The sequence below is a fragment of the Engystomops pustulosus genome, unplaced genomic scaffold (genome assembly GCF_040894005.1).
Source record: "Engystomops pustulosus unplaced genomic scaffold, aEngPut4.maternal MAT_SCAFFOLD_169, whole genome shotgun sequence".
In the NCBI taxonomy this organism is placed as follows: Eukaryota; Metazoa; Chordata; class Amphibia; order Anura; family Leptodactylidae; genus Engystomops; species Engystomops pustulosus.
In genome coordinates this window covers 13227-33129 of record NW_027285049.1, presented here as the reverse complement: position 1 = coordinate 33129, position 19903 = coordinate 13227, and the positions used below count along the sequence as shown (strand labels likewise).

The window sequence follows — 19903 nt, the reverse complement described above, 5'->3', positions numbered from 1 at the left end:
CACTATAGGGTAATAGCAGGGGGTCATATAAGGGAATGGGCACTGTATAGGGGGTACTTGTGCACTATAGGGTAATTACAGGGGGTCATATAAGGGTATGGGTACTGTATAGGGGGTACTTGTACACTATAGGGTAAGAGCAGGGGGTCATATAAGGGTATGGGCACTGTATAGGGGGTACTTGTGCACTATAGGGTAATTACAGGGGGTCATATAAGGGTATGGGCACTGTATAGGGGGGACTTGTACACTATAGGGTAATAGCAGGGGGTAATATAAGGGTATGGGCACTGTATATGGGGTACTTGTGCACTATAGGGTAATAGCAGGGGGTCGTATAAGGGTATGGGTACTGTATAGGGGGTACTTGTGCACTATGGGGTAATAGCAGGGGGTCATATAAGGGTATGAGCACTGTATAGGGGGTACTTGTGCACTATAGGGTAATTACAGGGGGTCATATAAGGGTATGGGCACTGTATAGGGGGAATTTGTACACTATAGGGTAATAGCAGGGGGTCATATAAGGGTATGGGCACTGTAAAGGGGGTACTTGTGCACTATAGGGTAATAACAGGGGGTCATATAAGGGTATGGGGACTGTATAGGGGGTACTTGTGCACTATAGGGTAATAGCAGGGGGTCATATAAGGGTATGGGCACTGTATAGGGGGTACTTGTGCACTATAGGGTAATTACAGGGGGTCATATAATGGTATGGGCACTGTATAGGGGGTACTTGTGCACTATAGGGTAATAGCAGGGGGTCATATAAGGGTATGAGCACTGTATAGGGGGTACTTGTGCACTATAGGGTAATTACAGGGGGTCATATAAGGGTATGGGCACTGTATAGGGGGAATTTGTACACTATATGGTAATGGCCAGGGTTCATATAAGGGTATGAGCACTGTATATGGGGTACTTGTGCACTATAGGGTAATAGCAGGGGGTCATATAAGGGTATGGGCACTGTATAGGGGGTACTTGTGCACTATAGGGTAATAGCAGGGGGTCATATAAGGGTATGGGCACTGTATAGGGGGTACTTGTGCACTATAGGGTAATTACAGGGGGTCATATAAGGGTATGGGCACTGTATAGGGGGTACTTGTGCACTATAGGGTAATTACAGGGGGTCATATAAGGGTATGGGTACTGTATAGGGGGTACTTGTACACTATAGGGTAAGAGCAGGGGGTCATATAAGGGTATGGGCACTGTAAAGGGGGGACTTGTGCACTATAGGGTAATTACAGGGGGTCATATAAGGGTATGGGTACTGTATAGGGGGGACTTGTGCACTATAGGGTAATAGCAGGGGGTCATATAAGGGTATGGGCACTGTATAGGGGGTACTTGTGCACTATAGGGTAATAGCAGGGAGTCATATAAGGGTATGGGCACTGTATAGGGGGAATTTGTACACTATATGGTAATGGCCAGGGTTCATATAAGGGTATGAGCACTGTATAGGGGGGACTTGTGCACTATAGGGTAATAACAGGGGGTCATATAAGGGTATGGGTACTGTATAGGGGGGACTTGTGCACTATAGGGTAATAGCAGGGGGTAATATAAGGGTATGGGCACTGTATAGGGGGGACTTGTACACTATAGGGTAATAGCAGGGGGTCATATAAGGGTATGGGTACTGTATAGGGGGTACTTGTGCACTAGAGGGTAATAGCAGGGGGTCATATAAGGGTATGGGCACTGTATAGGGGGTACGTGTACACTATAGGGTAATAGCAGGGGGTCATATAAGGGTATGGGCACTGTATAGGGGGTACTTGTGCACTATAGGGTAATAGCAGGGGGTCATATAAGGGTATGGGCACTGTATAGGGGGGACTTGTACACTATAGGGTAATAGCAGGGGGTCATATAAGGGTATGGGGACTGTATAGGGGGTACTTGTGCACTATAGGGTAATAGCAGGGGGTCATATAAGGGTATGAGCACTGTATAGGGGGTACTTGTGCACTATAGGGTAATAGCAGGGGGTCACATAAGGGTATGGGCACTGTATAGGGGGGACTTGTACACTATAGGGTAATAGCAGGGGGTCATATAAGGGTATGGGTACTGTATAGGGGGTACTTGTACACTATAGGGTAAGAGCAGGGGGTCATATAAGGGTATGGGTACTGTATAGGGGGGACTTGTGCACTATAGGGTAATAGCAGGGGGTCATATAAGGGTATGGGCACTGTATAGGGGGTACTTGTACACTATAGGGTAATAGCAGGGGGTCGTATAAGGGTATGGGCACTGTATAGGGGGTACTTGTGCACTATAGGGTAATAGCAGGGGGTCATATAAGGGTATGGGCACTGTATAGGGGGTACTTGTGCACTATAGGGTAATAGCAGGGGGTCGTATAAGGGTATGGGTACTGTATAGGGGGTACTTGTGCACTATAGGGTAATAGCAGGGGGTCATATAAGGGTATGGCTACTGTATAGGGGGTACTTGTGCACTATAGGGTAATAGCAGGGGGTCATATAAGGGTATGGGCACTGTATAGGGGGTACTTGTGCACTATAGGGTAATAGCAGGGGGTCATATAAGGGTATGGGCACTGTATAGGGGGTACTTGTGCACTATAGGGTAATAGCAGGGGGTCGTATAAGGGTATGGGTACTGTATAGGGGGTACTTGTGCACTATAGGGTAATAGCAGGGGGTCATATAAGGGTATGGCTACTGTATAGGGGGTACTTGTGCACTATAGGGTAATAGCAGGGGGTCATATAAGGGTATGGGCACTGTATAGGGGGTACTTGTGCACTATAGGGTAATAGCAGGGGGTCATATAAGGGTATGGGTACTGTATAGGGGGTACTTGTGCACTATAGGGTAATAGCAGGGGGTCATATAAGGGTATGGCTACTGTATAGGGGGTACTTGTACACTATAGGGTAATAGCAGGGGGTCATATAATGGTATGGGCACTGTATAGGGGGTACTTGTGCACTATAGGGTAATAGCAGGGGGTAATATAAGGGTATGGGTACTGTATAGGGGGTACTTGTACACTATAGGGTAATAGCAGGGGGTCATATAAGGGTATGGGTACTGTATAGGGGGTACTTGTGCACTATAGGGTTATAGCAGGGGGTCATATAAGGGTATGGGCACTGTATAGGGGGGACTTGTACACTATAGGGTAATAGCAGGGGGTCATATAAGGGTATGGGCACTGTATAGGGGGTACTTGTGCACTATAGGGTAATAGCAGGGGGTCATATAAGGGTATGGGTACTGTATAGGGGGGCTTGTACACTATAGGGTAATAGCAGGGGGTCATATAAGGGTATGGGCACTGTATAGGGGGTACTTGTGCACTATAGGGTAATAGCAGGGGGTCATATAAGGGTATGGGCACTGTGTAGGGGGTACTTGTGCACTATAGGGTAATAGCAGGGGGTCATATAAGGGTATGGGCACTGTATAGGGGGTACTTGTGCACTATATGGTAATAGCAGGGGGTCATATAAGGGTATGGGCACTGTATAGGGGGGACTTGTGCACTATAGGGTAATAGCAGGGGGTCATATAAGGGTATGGGTACTGTATAGGGGGTACTTGTGCACTATAGGGTATTTACAGGGGGCCATATAAGGGTATGGGCACTGTATAGGGGGTACTTGTGCACTATAGGGTAATAGCAGGGGGTCATATAAGGGTATGGGCACTGTATAGGGGGTACTTGTGCACTATATGGTAATAGCAGGGGGTCATATAAGGGTATGGGCACTGTATAGGGGGGACTTGTGCACTATAGGGTAATAGCAGGGGGTCATATAAGGGTATGGGCACTGTATAGGGGGGACTTGTACACTATAGGGTAATAACAGGGGGTCATATAAGGGTATGGGTACTGTCTAGGGGGTACTTGTGCACTATAGGGTAATAGCAGGGGGTCATATAAGGGTATGGGCACTGTATAGGGGGTACTTGTGCACTATAGGGTAATAGCAGGGGGTCATATAAGGGTATGGGCACTGTATATGGGGTACTTGTACACTATAGGGTAATAGCAGGGGGTCATATAAGGGTATGGGTACTGTATAGGGGGTACTTGTGCACTATAGGGTAATAGCAGGGGGTCATATAAGGGTATGGGCACTGTATAGGGGGGACTTGTGCACTATAGGGTAATAGCAGGGGGTCATATAAGGGTATGGGCACTGTATAGGGGGGACTTGTACACTATAGGGTAATAACAGGGGGTCATATAAGGGTATGGGTACTGTATAGGGGGTACTTGTACACTATAGGGTAATAGCAGGGGGTCATATAAGGGTATGGGCACTGTCTAGGGGGTACTTGTGCACTATAGGGTAATAGCAGGGGGTCATATAAGGGTATGGGCACTGTATAGGGGGTACTTGTACACTATAGGGTAATAGCAGGGGGTCATATAAGGGTATGGGTACTGTATAGGGGGTACTTGTGCACTATAGGGTAATAGCAGGGGGTCATATAAGGGTATGGGCACTGTATGGTGAATAAAAGGAGGTCATTTAGGGACATGAAATGTTGAGGCAATACTCGGGCATATTCCCAACCACCACTAGGGGGAGCTCACTGTATACAGACCTGAGCTCCCCCTAGTGGTGGCAGCAAGGTGATCATTTATAGCAGCGCAATTATCCCGGATCCAAATTCCTCATCTTCAGGAAGAGGTCTAGGCCCTGGCAGCCCGTTATAGGGGTAGCCCAGGTCTGTGGGTGGGGGCAGCTCCTCTATAATATCCCATAGTCCTTGGCCCCATGCTGTTCCCTGAATCATACGTCATACGGAGCAGCGTGTAATGTGTGGGGGGCGCAATGTTCATAAACAAGATGTCTTATTCCTCCAGCATTAACCCCATCAGTGCCAGGAAGATGCCGCCAGCCCCGTATGTAAGCAGGTTCTACAGCAGGGAAATAGTTAAAGAAACCCCCCATCTCTACTCTCTTAGCCCCTCCACTTCACCCCCCCAAAAAAAGAACAATCTTGAAAGCAGCGGAAACTGGGAACAAAACAGTCTGTGAAGTGATCCGGAGATCCATTCTTCTACCTAACGAAGTGTGAAGCGAAGCCGCGGACCCCCCGCCGACACACAAAGGGTCAAACCGACTCACTCCCACCACTGGCATAGAGCCACAGAGCAAGGGGTTAATTCATTATGTATCACGCTGTCTAACGATGGCTGATTAATAGGCCCCTATAACACAGCGGTGCAGCCCGGGGGCCGCCGACCTACGACCCCTGCCGTGACTTCAATGGATGACAAATGCTGGGAAATCTCCGAATAACACAGGTTTCTTCCAGATTTTCGGCCATTATCTGCTGAACCGGACCACCCCGGGGTGCGAAAAACACAAATAATACCGTAATTCCGCGTCTGGGGGCTCTTAAAGGGGCGGTATACAAACTGCGCGGCCCCGAGTTACCCAAGACCCTGAATTTGGAGGATATTTGGATCCGGTGTCAGTGTTCACTGCTCCCTGGCCTTCCATTCATGAATGGATGAAGGATAGAGGACCTTGGAGGGGTCCTTGATGGTGTCCTACATGTGGCGCTTTCCACTCACCGCCTCCGTTCTTGTAACAAAGATAAGGAAACCTCCAGACGTTCCCAAGTCCGATGATTTCCCCGGCCACGGACAGAACAAACTCAATCTTGTTGCTCCATTGCCCCCTGTCCTCCATTACGGCCTCTGGCTGGGGACCTTCTGTCGGGGCGCACAGGACCTCGGACTTCTCGGCCCCGTTCCAGGCTTCCTGGCAGTTCTTGCGACCCATGATCCTGCGGGCAGAGGAGAGGGTGTGATCCGGAGTCAGCTGCTGCCCGCCATGACATGAGGGACAGTAGGGAGTGAATCGAGTCATTCATCACCAACAAAGATGCAAAACATTCCTCAAGAGGCTGATACCAGAGAGCAAGTGCTGCAAGCAGCGAGGAGGGCAAACTAATGCTCATCAATAACAGACCCCCTAACTAATATCACACCCCCTAACTAATATCACACCCCCTAACTAATATCACACCCCCTAACTAATATCAGACCCCCTAAATAATATCACACCCCCTAACTAATATCACACCCCCTAACTAATATCAGACCCCCCTAACTAATATCAGACCCCCAACTAATATCACACCCCCTAACTAATATCACACCCCCTAACTAATATCAGACCCCTTAACTAATATCACAACCCTTAACCAATATCAGACCCCCTAAATAATATCAAACCCCCTAACTAATATCACACCCCCTAACTAATATCACACCCCCTAAATATTCTCAGACCCCCCTAACTAATATCAGACCCCCTAACTAATATCACACCCCCTAACCAATATCACAACCCTTAACCAATATCAGACCCCCTAAATAATATCAAACCCCCTAACTAATATCACACCCCCTAACTAATATCACACCCCCTAAATAATATCAGACCCCTAAATAATATCAGACCCCCTAACTAATATCAGACCCCCTAACTAATATCACACCCCCTAACTAATATCACACCCCCTAACTAATATCAGACCCCCAGGCCAGACTTCTATATTATTATCAGACTCCAGGTCTGGTCTGGGTCTGATAATAATATAGAGGTCTGGTCTGGGGTCTGATAATAATATAGAGGTCTGGTCTGAGGTCTGATAATAATATAGAGGTCTGGCCTGGGGTCTAATGATAATATAGAGGTCTGGTCTGGGGTCTAATAATAATATAGAGGTCTGGTCTGAGGTCTGATAATAATATAGAGGTCTGGGGTCTGATAATAATATAGAGGTCTGGGGTCTGATAATAATATAGAGGTCTGGTTTGGGGTCTGATAATAATATAGAGGTCTGGCCTGGGGTCTGATAATAATATAGAGGTCTGGTCTGGGGGTCTAATAATAATATAGAGGTTTTATCTGGGGTCTGATAATAACATAGAGGTCTGGTCTGGGGTCTGATAATAATATAGAGGTCTGGTCTGGGTTCTGATAATAATATAGAGGTCTGGTCTGAGGTCTGATAATAATATACAGGTCTGGGGTCTGATAATAATATAGAGGTCTGGTCTGAGGTCTGATAATAATATAGAGGTCTGGGGTCTGATGATAATATAGAGGTCTGGTCTGGGGTCTGATAATAATATAGAGGTCTGGTCTGGGTTCTGATAATAATATAGAGGTCTGGTCTGGGGTCTGATAATAATATAGAGGTCTGGGGTCTGATAATAATATAGAGGTCTGGTCTGAGGTCTGATAATAATATAGAGGTCTGGTCTGGGGTCTAATAATAATATAGAGGTCTGGTCTGGGGTCTGATAATAATATAGAGGTCTGGTCTGGGGTCTAATAATAATATAGAGGTCTGGTCTGGGGTCTGATAATAATATAGAGGTCTGGGGGACCTGGAGAGAAGTCTGTGTGACATGGGAAGAAGTCTGTGTGACCTGGAGAGAAGTCTGTGTGACATGGGGAGAAGTCTGTGTGACCTGGAGAGACGTCTGTGTGACCTGGAGAGACGTCTGTGTGACCTGGAGAGACGTCTGTGTGACCTGGAGAGAAGTCTGTGTGACCTGGAGAGACGTCTGTGTGACCTGGAGAGACGTCTGTGATATTATTATCAAACCCCAGACCAGATCTCTATATTAATAGCAGATCTCAGACCAGACTATTATCATAGCTTTGCAAAGGGGCTTACTAAAACCTGCCGCTGACCCTGTCACACAGACGTCTCTCCAGGTCACACAGACGTCTCTCCAGGTCACACAGACGTCTCTCCATGTCACACAGACGTCTCTCCAGGTCACACAGACGTCTCTCCAGGTCACACAGGCTTCTTCCCATGTCACACAGACTTCTCTCCATGTCACACAGACTTCTCTCCAGGTCACACAGACTTCTGTCAATGTCACACAGACTTCTCTCCAGGTCACACAGACGTCTCTCCAGGTCACACAGACTTCTCTCCAGGTCACACAGACTTCTCCCCAGGTCACACAGACTTCTCTGCATGTCACACAGACTTCTCTGCATGTCACACAGACATCTCCCCATGTCACACAGACTTCTCTCCATGTCACACAGACGTCTCTCTCCATGTCACACAGACTTCTCTCCAGGTCACGCAGTCGTCTCTCCAGGTCACGCAGTCGTCTCTCCAGGTCACGCAGACTTCTCTCCAGGTCACACAGTCGTCTCTCCAGGTCACAGTCGTCTCTCCAGGTCACACAGACGTCTCTCCAGGTCACACAGATGTCTCTCCAGGTCACACAGACTTCTCTCCATGTCACACAGGCGTCTCTCCATGTCACACAGACTTCTCTCCAGGTCACACAGACTTCTCTCCATGTCACACAGACTTCTCCCCATGTCACACAGACGTCTCTCCAGGTCACACAGACGTCTCTCCATGTCACACAGACTTTTCTCCGGGTCACACAGACCTCTCCCTATGTCACACAGACTTCTCTCCAGGTCACACAGACTTCTCTCCAGGTCACACAGACTTCTCTCCATGTCACACAGACTTCTCCCCATGTCACACAGACGTCTCTCCAGGACACACAGACGTCTCTCCAGGTCACACAGACTTCTCTCCAGGTCACACAGACTTCTCCCCATGTCACACAGACGTCTCTCCAGGTCACACAGACGTCTCTCCATGTCACACAGACTTTTCTCCGGGTCACACAGACCTCTCCCTATGTCACACAGACTTCTCTCCATCTCACACAGACTTCTCTCCAGGTCACACAGACTTCTCTCCAGGTCACACAGACGTCTCTCCAGGTCACACAGACTTCTCTCCAGGTCACACAGACTTCTCCCCAGGTCACACAGACTTCTCTGCATGTCACACAGACTTCTCTGCATGTCACACAGACATCTCCCCATGTCACACAGACTTCTCTCCATGTCACACAGACGTCTCTCTCCATGTCACACAGACTTCTCTCCAGGTCACGCAGTCGTCTCTCCAGGTCACGCAGTCGTCTCTCCAGGTCACGCAGACTTCTCTCCAGGTCACACAGTCGTCTCTCCAGGTCACAGTCGTCTCTCCAGGTCACACAGACGTCTCTCCAGGTCACACAGACTTCTCTCCAGGTCACACAGGCGTCTCTCCATGTCACACAGACGTCTCTCCATGTCACACAGACTTCTCTCCATCTCACACAGACTTCTCTCCAGGTCACACAGACTTCTCTCCAGGTCACACAGACTTCTCTCCATCTCACACAGACTTCTCTCCATGTCACACAGGCGTCTCTCCATGTCACACAGACTTCTCTCCAGGTCACACAGACTTCTCCCCATGTCACACAGACGTCTCTCCAGGTCACACAGACGTCTCTCCATGTCACACAGACTTTTCTCCGGGTCACACAGACCTCTCCCTATGTCACACAGACTTCTCTCCAGGTCACACAGACTTCTCTCCAGGTCACACAGACTTCTCCCCATGTCACACAGACGTCTCTCCAGGTCACACAGACGTCTCTCCATGTCACACAGACTTTTCTCCGGGTCACACAGACCTCTCCCTATGTCACACAGACTTCTCTCCATCTCACACAGACTTCTCTCCAGGTCACACAGACTTCTCTCCAGGTCACACAGACGTCTCTCCAGGTCACACAGATTTCTCTCCATGTCACACAGTCTTCTCTCCAGGTCACACAGACTTCTCTCCAGGTCACACAGACTTCTCTCCATGTCACACAGGCGTCTCTCCATGTCACACAGACTTCTCTCCAGGTCACACAGACTTCTCTCCATGTCACACAGACTTCTCTCCATGTCTCACAGACTTCTCTCCATGTCACACAGACGTCTCTCCATGTCACACAGACTTCTCTCCAGGTCACACAGACTTCTCTCGAGGTCACACAGACTTCTCTCCAGGTCACACAGACTTCTCTCCAGGTCACACAGACGTCAATCTCCTATCTATCTATCTATCTATCTCCTATCTATCTATCTATCTATCTATCTATCTATCTATCTATCTATCTATCTATCTCATATCTATCTATCTATCTATCTATCTATCTATCTATCTCCCATCTATCTATCTATCTATCTCATATCTATCTATCTATCTCATATCTATCTATCTATCTATCTATCTATCTCCTATCTATCTATCTATCTATCTCCTATCTATCTATCTCCTATCTATCTATCTCATATATATCTACCTACTGTATCTCTCTATCTCCTATCTATCTACCTAATCTTATATATATCTCATATTTTTCTCTCCTGTCTATCTCCACCTCACCCCCCCACCCCCGCCTCAGTGTTGGGGTCCCCTGTGAGCACCCCCCCCCCCCCCCCCCGGTGTCAGACACCCCCCCCCCCCCCCTTGTATCCTGCTGGAGGGAGGTGTCTCCAGGCACAAGGAGCTGTTTCAGTATATCATGAAGGTTATAACTTTCCAGAAGTTCACAGAAATACCTGGAATACCACAGGGAGGTTTCCTCTACCCCCAGTCCTGCCCCTTCCCCTGCAGAAGATACTGTCATAAAAATGAAGTGTCCCTTTAACTCAGCTCTGGGGGAGTGATCAGTGTCCAACCAGATCCAGAGAGGCCAACATCTGGAGGAAGTGCGGGAACACCAGGAAGTCATCCCCTACACACAGGAAGGGATTAGATACACCATTCAGCAGGGAGTATCACACAGGATAGGATTAGATACACCGCTCAGCAAGCTGTATCACACAGGAAGGGATTAGATACACAGCTCAGCAGGGAGTATCACACAGGAAGGGATTAGATACACAGCTCAGCAGGGAGTATCACTCAGGATAGGATTAGATACACTGCTCAGCAAGGAGTATCATACAGGATAGGATTAGATACACAGCTCAGCAGTCAGTATCACACAGTATAGGATTAGATACACAGCTCTGCAGGCAGTATCACACAGGATGGGATTAGATACACAGCTCAGCACACAGTATCACAAAGGACGTGATTAGATACAAGGCTCAGCAGGCAGTATCACACAGGAGGGGGTTAGATACACAGCTCTGCAGACAGTATCACACAGGAAGGGATTAGATACACAGCTCAGCAGTCAGTATCGCACAGGATATGATTAGATACACAGCTCAGCAGACAGTATCGCACAGGATATGATTAGATACACAGCTCAGCAGACTATAGCACAAATGATGGGATTAGATACACAGCTCAGCAGACTGTAGCACAAATGATGGGATTAGATGCACAGCTCAGCAGACAGTATCACACAGGATATGATTAGATACACAGCTCAGCAGACTATAGCACAAATGATGGGATTAGATACACAGCTCAGCAGACTGTAGCACAAATGATGGGATTAGATGCACAGCTCAGCAGGCAGTATCACACTTGATAGATTTAGATACACAGGTGGGAGTAACCTGAGAGCAGCACTGATAGAGTTAAGCAGTTATGGAGGGTGCGGGTGTTGGTTCCTCTGATGTGGTTTGGTGGTGGAGCCTTTGATGGGGTCAGGATCCTATAATGTGGAGCTCATGTGCTGCTGTACTTTGGGTGGATGTTACTGGATCACTTACCTCCTTTGTGACGTGGGGAGAAGTCTGTGTGACCTGGAGAGAAGTCTGTGTGACCTGGGGAGAGGTCTGTGTGACCCGGGGAGAAGTCTGTGTGACATGGGGAGAAGTCTGTGTGACCTGGAGAGACGTCTGTGTGACCTGGGGAGACGTCTGTGTGACCTGGAGAGACGTCTGTGTGACCTGGGGAGACGTCTGTGTGACCTGGGGAGAAGTCTGTGTGACCTGGAGAGACGTCTGTGTGACCTGGAGAGAAGTCTGTGTGACCTGGGGAGAGGTCTGTGTGACCCGGGGAGACGTCTGTGTGACCTGGAGAGACGTCTGTGTGACCTGGAGAGACGTCTGTGAGACATGGAGAGAAGTCTGTGTGACATGGGGAGAAGTCTGTGTGACCTGGAGAGAAGTCTGTGTGACCTGGAGAGAACTCTGTGTGATATGGAGAGAACTCTGTGTGATATGGAGAGAAGTCTGTGTGACCTGGAGAGAAGTCTGTGAGACATGGAGAGAAGTCTGTGTGACCTGGAGAGAAGTCTGTGTGACATGGGGAGAAGTCTGTGTGACATGGGGAGAAGTCTGTGTGACCTGGAGAGAAGTCTGTGTGACCTGGAGAGAAGTCTGTGTGACCTGGAGAGACGTCTCTGTGACCTGGAGAGATGTCTGTGTGACCTGGAGAGGAGTCTGTGAGACATGGGGAGACGTCTGTGAGATATGGGGAGAAGTCTCTGTGATATGGAGAGAAGTCTGTGTGATATGGAGAGAAGTCTGTGTGACCTAGAGAGAAGTCTGTGTGACCTAGAGAGAAGTCTGTGTGACATGGAGAGACGTCTGTGTGAGAAGAAGAGACGTCTGTGTGAGATGGAGAGAAGTCTATGTGGCCTGGAGAGAAGTCTGTGTGACCTGGAGAGAAGTCTGTGTGACCTGGGGAGAAGTCTGTGTGACCTGGAGAGAAGTCTGTGTGACCTGGAGAGAAGTCTGTGTGACCTGGAGAGAAGTCTGTGTGACCTGGGGAGAAGTCTGTGTGACCTAGAGAGAAGTCTGTGTGACATGGAGAGACGTCTGTGTGAGAAGAAGAGACGTCTGTGTGAGATGGAGAGAAGTCTATGTGGCCTGGAGAGAAGTCTGTGTGACCTGGAGAGAAGTCTGTGTGACCTGGGGAGAAGTCTTTGTGACCTGGAGAGAAGTCTGTGTGACCTGGAGAGAAGTCTGTGTGACCTGGAGAGAAGTCTGTGTGACCTGGGGAGAAGTCTGTGTGACCTGGGGAGAAGTCTGTGTGACCCGGGGAGAAGTCTGTGTGACATGGGGAGAAGTCTGTGTGACCTGGAGAGAAGTCTGTGTGACCTGGAGAGAAGTCTGTGTGACATGGGGAGAAGTCTGTGTGACCTGGGGAGAAGTCTGTGTGACCTGGAGAGACGTCTGTGTGACCTGGAGAGAAGTCTGTGTGACCTGGAGAGACGACTGTGTGACATGGAGAGAAGTCTGTGTGACCTGGAGAGAAGTCTTTGTGACCTGGAGAGAAGTCTTTGTGACCTGGAGAGAAGTCTGTGAGACATGGAGAGAAGTCTGTGTGACATGGAGAGAAGTCTGTGTGACATGGAGAGAAGTCTGTGTGACATGGGAAGAAGCCTGTGTGACCTGGAGAGAAGTCTGTGACCTGGAGAGAAGTCTGTGACCTGGAGAGAAGTCTGTGACCTGGAGAGAAGTCTGTGTGATATGGGGAGGTCTGTGTGAGATGGAGAGAAGTCTGTGTGACATGGAGAGAAGTCTGTGTGACATGGGGAGAAGTCTGTGTGACATGGGGAGAAGTCTGTGTGACATGGGGAGAAGTCTGTGTGACATGGGGAGAAATCTGTGTGACCTGGAGAGAAGTCTGTGTGACCTAGAGAGAAATCTGTGTGACCTGGAAAAAAGTCTGTGTGACATGGAGAGAAGTCTGTGTGACATGGGGAGACGTCTGTGTGACATGGGAAGAAGCCTGTGTGACCTGGAGTGAGTGGGAGCTGCAGACAGGACAGAGAAGTGTCCCCTGTGTAGCAGGATAGAAGAGAAGTGAGTGGGAGTTGTAGACAGGACAGAGAAGTGTCCCGTGTAGCAGGATAGAAGAGAAGTGAGTGGGAGCTGCAGACAGGACAGAGAAGTGTCCCCTGTGTAGCAGGATAGAAGAGAAATGAGTAGGAGCTGCAGACAGGACAGAGAAGTGTCCCCTGTGTAGCAGGATAGAAGAGAAGTGAGTCGGAGCTGCAGACAGGACAGAGAAGTGTCCCCTGTGTAGCAGGATAGAAGAGAAGTGAGTGGGAGCTGCAGACAGGACAGAGAAGTGTCCCGAGTAGCAGGATAGTAGAGAAGTGAGTGGGAGCTGCAGACAGGACAGAGAATTGTCTCCGTGTAGCAGGATAGAAGAGAAGTGAGTGGGAGCTGCAGACAGGACAGAGACGTGTCCCGTGTAGCAGTATAGAAGAGAAGTGAGTGGGAGCTGCAGACAGTACAGAGAAGTGTCCCCTGTGAAGCAGAATAGAAGAGAAGTGAGTGGGAGCTGCAGACAGGACAGAGAAGTGTCCCCTGTGTAGCAGGATAGAAGAGAAGTGAGTGGGAGCTGCAGACAGGACAGAGAAGTGTCCCGTGTAGCAGGATAGTAGAGAAGTGAGTGGGAGCTGCAGACAGTACAGAGAATTGTCTCCGTGTAGCAGGATAGAAGAGAAGTGAGTGGGAGCTGCAGACAGGACAGAGAAGTGTCCTGTGTAGCAGTATAGAAGAGAAGTGAGTGGGAGCTGCAGACAGTACAGAGAAGTGTCCTCTGTGTAGCAGGATAGAAGAGAAGTGAGTGGGAGCTGCAGACAGGACAGAGAAGTGTCCCCTGTGTAGCAGGATAGAAGAGAAGTGAGTGGGAGCTGCAGACAGGACAGAGAAGTGTCCCGTGTAGCAGGATAGTAGAGAAGTGAGTGGGAGCTGCAGACAGGACAGAGAAGTGCCCCGTGTAGCAGGATAGAAGAGAAGTGAGTGGGGGCTGCAGACAGTACAGAGAAGTGTCCCCTGTGTAGCAGGATAGAAGAGAAGTGAGTGGGAGCTGCAGACAGGACAGAGAAGTGTCCCGTGTAGCAGGATAGTAGAGAAGTGAGTGGGAGCTGCAGACAGAACAGAGAAGTTTCCCATGTAGCAGGATAGTAGAGAAGTGAGTGGGAGCTGCAGACAGGACAGAGAAGTGTCCCGTGTAGTAGGATAGAAGAGAAGTGAGTGGGAGCTGCAGACAGTACAGAGAAGTGTCCCCGTGTAGCAGGATAGAAGAGAATTGAGTGGGAGCTGCAGACAGGACAGAGAAGTGTCCCCGTGTAGCAGGATAGAAGAGAAGTGAGTGGGAGCTGCAGACAGGACAGAGAAGTGTCCCGTGTAGCAGTATAGAAGAGAAGTGAGTGGGGGCTGCAGACAGGATAGAGAAGTGCCCTGTGTATCAGGATAGTAGAGAAGTGAGTGGGAGCTGCAGACAGGACAGAGAATTGTCCCCGTGTAGCAGGATAGAAGAGAAGTGAGTGGGAGCTGCAGACAGGACAGAGAAGTGTCCCGTGTAGCAGGATAGTAGAGAAGTGAGTGGGAGCTGCAGACAGGACAGAGAAGTGTCCCGTGTAGCAGGATAGAAGAGAAGTGAGTGGGAGCTGCAGACAGGACAGAGAAGTGTCCCGTGTAGCAGGATAGTAGAGAAGTGAGTGGGAGCTGCAGACAGGACAGAGAAGTGCCCCGTGTAGCAGGATAGAAGAGAAGTGAGTGGGGGCTGCAGACAGTACAGAGAATTGTCTCTGTGTAGCAGATAGAAGAGAATTGAGTGGGAGCTGCAGACAGGACAGAGAAGTGCCCCGTGTAGCAGGATAGAAGAGAAGTGAGTGGGAGCTGCAGACAGTACAGAGAAGTGTCCCCTGTGTAGCAGTATAGAAGAGAATTGAGTGGGAGCTGCAGACAGGACAGAGAAGTGTCCCATGTAGCAGGATGACCACACTGGTGTCTAAGGGGGATACTGTGCAGAATTATAGGGGGGCAGCAGGAGACCAGCACTGGGGGATGCCCTCCAGGGGAAGCCCCTACTGGGGAGATCACTGGGTGCAGGATGTCACACACCTGGGTGCTGCTGTGGGGGTCATTCTCATACTGGGGTGCGGGAGAGGAGCAGAGAGTAGCTTGTAGGAGGATCACAGGTAACCGCCCAAATCTAACATAAACTGCACCAAATGTAACGTGATTAATAAGAGGCAGGAACTCATCATCACAGAAGGCTGGAACTGGTGATAATGGAGTATATACATGATGCTACATAGATATGATGGATGTGATTGGTCCGTGCACACTATGGCGCTATATTATAAGTATGTGATTGGTCCGTGCACACTATGGCGGTATATTATAAGTATGTGATTGGTCAGTGCACACTATGGCGGTATATTATAAGTATGTGATTGGTCCGTGCACACTATGGCGGTATATTATAAGTATGTGATTGGTCCGTGCACACTATGGCGGTATATTATACGTATGTGATTGGTCCGTGCACACTATGGCGGTATATTATAAGTATGTGATTGGTCCGTGCACACTATGGCGGTATATTATAAGTATGTGATTGGTCCGTGCACACTATGGCGGTATATTATACGTATGTGATTGGTCCGTGCACACTATGGCGGTATATTATAAGTATGTGATTGGTCCGTGCACACTATGGCGGTATATTATAAGTATGTGATTGGTCCGTGCACACTATGGCGGTATGTTATACGTATGTGATTGGCCCGTGCACACTATGGCTGTATATTATAAGTATGTGATTGGTCCGTGCACACTATGGCGGTATATTATAAGTATGTGATTGGTCAGTGCACACTATGGCGGTATGTTATAAGTATGTGATTGGTCCGTGCACACTATGGCGGTATATTATAAGTATGTGATTGGTCCGTGCACACTATGGCGGTATATTATAAGTATGTGATTGGTCCGTGCACACTATGGCGGTATATTATAAGTATGTGATTGGTCCGTGCACACTATGGCGGTATATTATACGTATGTGATTGGTCCGTGCACACTATGGCGGTATATTATACGTATGTGATTGGTCCGTGCACACTATGGCGGTATATTATAAGTATGTGATTGGTCCGTGCACACTATGGCGGTATGTTATACGTATATGATTGGCCCGTGCACACTATGGCGGTATATTATAAGTATTTATGGCGTCTCTGTGAGTTTCTCTGTATCCATGTTATCATCTTGTGGAGATCAAGGTGCAGCGCGGGTGACTGAGCGCTTCTCCGGTTATTCACCCCTCCCCATACACACTGGTATCTGTGCCTGGGAAAGCTGGGTGACAGCATACAGCAGCCTCATGATATCTTACATGTCACACAGATGGAGCGTAGAGTTAGGGACCATTTTAGTTGCAGTACCACGAGCAGCCTGTAGCAGAGCTGTCGCTGCTGCTCATATAGAGTATTACAATTACACACAGCACCCCCGCAGGATGAGCCCGGTATTACAGTCTATGACCCAATACAATATAATAACTCTTACTCCCAGCCTTAAAGGGCAAATATGTCGCATTGAATAGAGGGAAGATACCAGCAGGGCTGATAACAGAGAGCAATAGACTGCACTGCAATCTCAAAGAGGAGGATGCACAGTAGGCGTAGCGCCCCTTTAATTGCAAGTCAAAGGTCAAGCCGGCAGCAGGGCTCGGGAGCAGTTCATAGGTCAGCAGTGATAATAACCTTGGCTGATAGCAGAGAACAAAAGAGCGCATTCGCATTAAAATAACATGAGTGGCGGCTTTAGTGCCCCTTTAAGAAAGCGTGAAACTTACTTTAACACAAGACCCGGGGGAAGAAGGGGCAATTCCAAAAAAATCTACACACCTCAGCAGAAGAGAGGACCCTCACAGCAGCACAGGAGAGTGTCAGCGATCCAGCAGTGATGAGCCGTGTACACAGGATCCGGCCACTGCCATAGTCTGACTATAAGACAGGGGAGAGGGGCGGGGCAGGGGAGGGAGGGGGCGGGGCCTCCAATACAGAGGTAATAGCAGGATGGACCCGCTCCAGGATATCCCAAACTACTGGAACACTGCAACAAACACACATGCACGACACAGCGGAGAACAAAACAGACACAACTTTCTATCCTCTACAGCCTGTATTATACCCCAGAGCTGCACTCACTATTCTGCTGCTGGTGCAGTCACTGTGTACATACATGACATTACTTATCCTGTACTGATCCTGAGTTACATCCTGTATTATACCCCAGAGCTGCACTCACTATTCTGCTGCTGGTGCAGTCACTGTGTACATACATGACATTACTTATCCTGTACTGATCCTGAGTTACATCCTGTATTATACTCCAGAGCTGCACTCACTATTCTGCTGCTGGTGCAGTCACTGTGTACATACATGACATTACTTATCCTGTACTGATCCTGAGTTACATCCTGTATTATACTCCAGAGCTGCACTCACTATTCTGCTGCTGGTGCAGTCACTGTGTACATACATGGCATTACTTATCCTGTACTGATCCTGAGTTACATCCTGTATTATACCCCAGAGCTGCACTCACTATTCTGCTGCTGGTGCAGTCACTGTGTACATACATGACATTACTTATCCTGTACTGATCCTGAGTTACATCCTGTATTATACCCCAGAGCTGCACTCACTATTCTGCTGCTGGTGCAGTCACTGTGTACATACATGACATTACTTATCCTGTACTGATCCTGAGTTACATCCTGTATTACACTCCAGAGCTGCACTCACTATTCTGTTGCTGGTGCAGTCACTGTGTACATACATGACATTACTTATCCTGTACTGATCCTGAGTTACATCCTGTATTATACTCCAGAGCTGCACTCACTATTCTGCTGCTGGTGCAGTCACTGTGTACATACATGACATTACTTATCCTGTACTGATCCTGAGTTACATCCTGTATTATACCCCAGAGCTGCACTCACTATTCTGCTGCTGGTGCAGTCACTGTGTACATACATGACATTACTTATCCTGTACTGATCCTGAGTTACATCCTGTATTATACCCCAGAGCTGCACTCACTATTCTGCTGCTGGTGCAGTCACTGTGCACATACATGACATTACTTATCCTGTACTGATCCTGAGTTACATCCTGTATTATACTCCAGAGCTGCACTCACTATTCTGCTGCTGGTGCAGTCACTGTACATACATGACATTACATATCCTGCACTGATCCTGAGTTACATCCTGCATTATACCCCAGAGCTGCACTCACTATTCTGCTGCTGGTGCAGTCACTGTGTACATACATGACATTACTTATCCTGTACTGATCCTGAGTTACATCCTGTATTATACTCCAGAGCTGCACTCACTATTCTGCTGCTGGTGCAGTCACTGTGCACATACATGACATTACTTATCCTGTACTGATCCTGAGTTACATCCTGTATTATACTCCAGAGCTGCACTCACTATTCTGCTGCTGGTGCAGTCACTGTACATACATGACATTACATATCCTGCACTGATCCTGAGTTACATCCTGCATTATACCCCAGAGCTGCACTCACTATTCTGCTGCTGGTGCAGTCACTGTGTACATACATGACATTACTTATCCTGTACTGATCCTGAGTTACATCCTATATTATACTCCAGAGCTGCACTCACTATTCTGCTGCTGGTGCAGTCACTGTGTACATACATGACATTACTTATCCTGTACTGATCCTGAGTTACATCCTGTATTATACCCCAGAGCTGCACTCACTATTCTGCTGCTAGTGCAGTCACTGTGTACATACATGACATTACTTATCCTGTACTGATCCTGAGTTACATCCTGTATTATACCCCAGAGCTGCACTCACTATTCTGCTGCTGGTGCAGTCACTGTGTACATACATGACACTACTTATCCTGTACTGATCCTGAGTTACATCCTGTATTATACTCCAGAGCTGCACTCACTATTCTGCTGCTGGTGCAGTCACTGTGTACATACATGACATTACTTATCCTGTACTGATCCTGAGTTACATCCTGTATTATACCCCAGAGCTGCACTCACTATTCTGCTGCTGGTGCAGTCACTGTGTACATACATGGCATTACTTATCCTGTACTGATCCTGAGTTACATCCTGTATTATACCCCAGAGCTGCACTCACTATTCTGCTGCTGGTGCACTCACTGTGTACATACATGGCATTACTTATCCTGTACTGATCCTGAGTTACATCCTGTATTATACCCCAGAGCTGCACTCACTATTCTGCTGCTGGTGCACTCACTGTGTACATACA

General features: G+C 48.3%; 1 protein-coding gene across 1 annotated transcript in view; it reads right to left on the bottom strand.

Moving 5' to 3' along the window:
* The window catches only part of LOC140108669 (sodium- and chloride-dependent betaine transporter-like), a 29895-nt gene extending 12314 nt beyond the window's left edge, over positions 1-17581 (bottom strand). Inside the window, exons 1-2 of the mRNA XM_072131891.1 lie at positions 17470-17581; positions 5587-5801 (exon numbers count right to left, since the gene is read on the bottom strand). Of these exons, the coding sequence (XP_071987992.1) occupies positions 5587-5797 (211 nt within the window). The 5' untranslated portion in view covers positions 5798-5801; positions 17470-17581. The remainder of the gene's footprint in view (positions 1-5586; positions 5802-17469) is intronic.
* Between the last annotated feature and the right edge of the window lie 2322 nt (positions 17582-19903).